Here is a 2,863-nt window from a genome sequence, read left to right as displayed (position 1 = left end):
CAACCTGGAACTCAAGGGTTCAAGTTGCAGTTCAATCTTCGCAGTGCACAGTGGTAAGTTTTCAGACTCTATTTCTTGATGCCCCAAAATATGGAGTTTCTTGGACTTAGTGTTTACAATGAAGTGCTTGTTAAATACTAAGATTTGCACGACTAAGCGCAACCTTTAATTCTTGTATGTTTCCTCCAGAATTTTGAATTATGACTCTTTTTTGCATATTCAAAGCACACTTGTTTATATCCGACGTACTGGACTACAGATCATCTTCAAACTCCATGAAGCCAAAACAAGCATTCTTATTTGTACATTTGCTGGTAAATCATTTACAGCTTGATCTGGCAAGTTAAGTCAAAGGCAATGAAAATGGTTACATTGTTACATGAATGGAAAGATCAATACAAAGCATGAATCCACTCTGAATGTAAAATGAAGATGAGGATACACATGCTACAAGTCTCTGAGAACAAACATATTAGTTAGCAGTGAGGGGGAAGCCAATGCCATGACGTTCCGTAGGAAACGCCACAAACAACATACAGCAGATGACCCCAATCGCAACTGGCAGAGCTGCAAGCAGTTCCTGTGTTTGATATGATGGTGTGGGGTAGAAACAATTTACAACATTCTGATCAAACAATGCAACAGCTGCAAAAACCAATATTGACATGATGGCATGCATGAAATCTATAAATTTCAGCTTGTACTTTGCTGCAACTTCTGGTGGGAGAGTCGCTGATCCATCAATTATCCACAAGCCGCGGACTGTGGCGAACCCATAGCAAACATTTCCTTTTTGATCCTTGAAACTATCAGTGAAGCTCAATAGGAAACATGACAGTCCACAGAGTGCTACGAGAGCAGCAGTCATGGACCGGCCAACCGCATCACACTCCCCTTGGTTTGTAAATATGGGTGATAAAAATTGAAAAGCAAGAACAGACCCAGTAGGCAGAAGATTAGCAAGGTGGGCAGTGCTTTTAAATGTCTGGCTTATTGCCTGTTGTATCAAGTTTTTCTTCACTTCAGGCAGTTCCGATTTTTCAAGCAGGGGAGCTTTCTCTTGGTCAAGATTCCGAGGTGTCTCATTTTCCACCTTAATCTCCATAGCCTTGAAGTCCGTTGTTGATATTTCCTTTTAATCTTCTCAAATTTGTGTTGGAATGTTTATTGTTTTGAGGGTATATTTATAACTGAAGTTAGATAAGATAAGAGTGCACTTTGGTTAATGATGCCTTGCAAGTTGAAAGAAGGGAAAATAGAAGCAACCATTCCCCGGTATTCTAGGTTTGGAGTTTCAGTTACCATCTGGTGCCATAAAGTATTCAAAAAGTTGCTTTTAACGCCTGGGAAGTTTCCTTTATAGTTATGGAACTGAAATTCTCTAGATTATTAACTGAATTTTATCCTTTTACCTCAAAAAAATTAAAACTTTTAATTTATTGAGAAAAAAAAAAATTTGAACTTTCTGTTGGTCTTTTACTCATCACTTTACCTCAAAAATGGTTGCTTGGAGAGTTTTGTGGAAGTGAAGATGACGACGCATGTTTCTGTTGCAGTCATCTTTTCCTTTAAAGTCATCTTTTTTTGTTTAGGTAGATTGCAGTATCAGCATGACGAGCACACGTAAAGATGGTTCAACAGATTTGTTTTGTTTTTAGGCTAGGCTTTTAGTTTGTACTGCTAGCTTAGCACTACAGTAATGTACCTTTTATTCTCATTTCTTTATCTGTGTAACTGTATTCTGGGTCATTAATATAAATAGTCCATCCGTCGTAGAGTTTACTCGCGGGTGTTACCACGTAATTTATTCTCACTTATATTTACTACGTAATTCATTCTCACTTATCTTTCTCTCAAGAACCTTCTCTCTAGTTTTTCTTCATCCTCTCCATAGATTTAGTGTGTGTGCACGCAAATCGATCCTAACAATAGTGTCGGATCTTCATTGAATATAAGGTCAACAACAACACATTCGGTGTAATTTCATAAGTAGGGTTTGATAGAATCTATGCAAATCTTACTCCTATTTTGGGAGGTAAAGAAACTGTTTCCGATAAACCCTCGGAGGTCCTTAGGAAGGCAAAATGTTTTAAAATTTCTTTGGTATACTAAACGGTGTCAAAATATTTTTATCTTTTTATGAAACAAGTTCGAGCCCGTTTGGATGAGCTTATTTTTTTTTTTTTTCTTTTGGCTTATTTATGCCTTTTTAGCTTAAAATAAACTGCTTTTAAGCACTTTAAAAATTTATTCAAATACTACTTTTAGCTTAAAAGCACTTAAAATAAGTTCATCCAAACGGGCTCTCAACACATTAACCCTCCACTGGACCTGGCCCTCCTCTTCCACCACCCAACCACACTCTCACCCTCCACAATTTGTGACTATTTATATAAAGAACTGAACTGGCAGTCTGGCACAATAATCTAGTCTTTTGGCGGATCATTTTACTCATGTTTAGCAAAAAATAAATGGAAACTATTATAACCAATGAATTCTTTATGGAATTCAGTTTTATAATTAGTATAAATAAACTCCATAACATAATCTTAAAGTGTCAACGGTATAAGTTTGAACTCCAGGATACAGTGTCCTGAGTTTCACTTATCAAGAAAATATGGTCGAACTTCGAAATAAAGTCATGGACCTAGTTTCAGCTCGTAGAGTAGCTACTTTTAAATACGTTTGAAACAGTGAGTAAATTTTAATCGTTGATTCCAAATTGGCCATAATTTTTTTTGGGAAAATGATGCTGGCTGTGGGCTGTGGCTGGTCCATCTTAAAACAATTGGCCCATGTTTGGGCATCGAACATGAAATGGTTAATCGGCTATTTTAATTCGAGGGAAAAACAAAAATAGCTT

The 2,863-nt window shown here is 36.8% G+C and overlaps 1 protein-coding gene across 1 annotated transcript; it reads right to left on the bottom strand.

Annotated features, from left to right (window-relative positions):
• Positions 1–279: 279 nt before the first annotated feature.
• On the bottom strand, positions 280–1,598 carry LOC124894773 (protein DMP6-like). The gene has a single exon (XM_047405320.1). The coding sequence runs from the start codon at positions 1,103–1,105 to the stop codon at positions 473–475; it is 633 nt and encodes a 210-aa protein (XP_047261276.1). The 5' UTR covers positions 1,106–1,598; the 3' UTR covers positions 280–472.
• Positions 1,599–2,863: the final 1,265 nt, after the last annotated feature.

This window comes from Capsicum annuum, unplaced genomic scaffold (assembly GCF_002878395.1).
Source record: "Capsicum annuum cultivar UCD-10X-F1 unplaced genomic scaffold, UCD10Xv1.1 ctg77354, whole genome shotgun sequence".
Taxonomy (NCBI): domain Eukaryota; kingdom Viridiplantae; phylum Streptophyta; class Magnoliopsida; order Solanales; family Solanaceae; genus Capsicum; species Capsicum annuum.
Note: the sequence above shows the minus strand (reverse complement) of the source record. Positions and strands in the feature narration are given on the sequence as shown.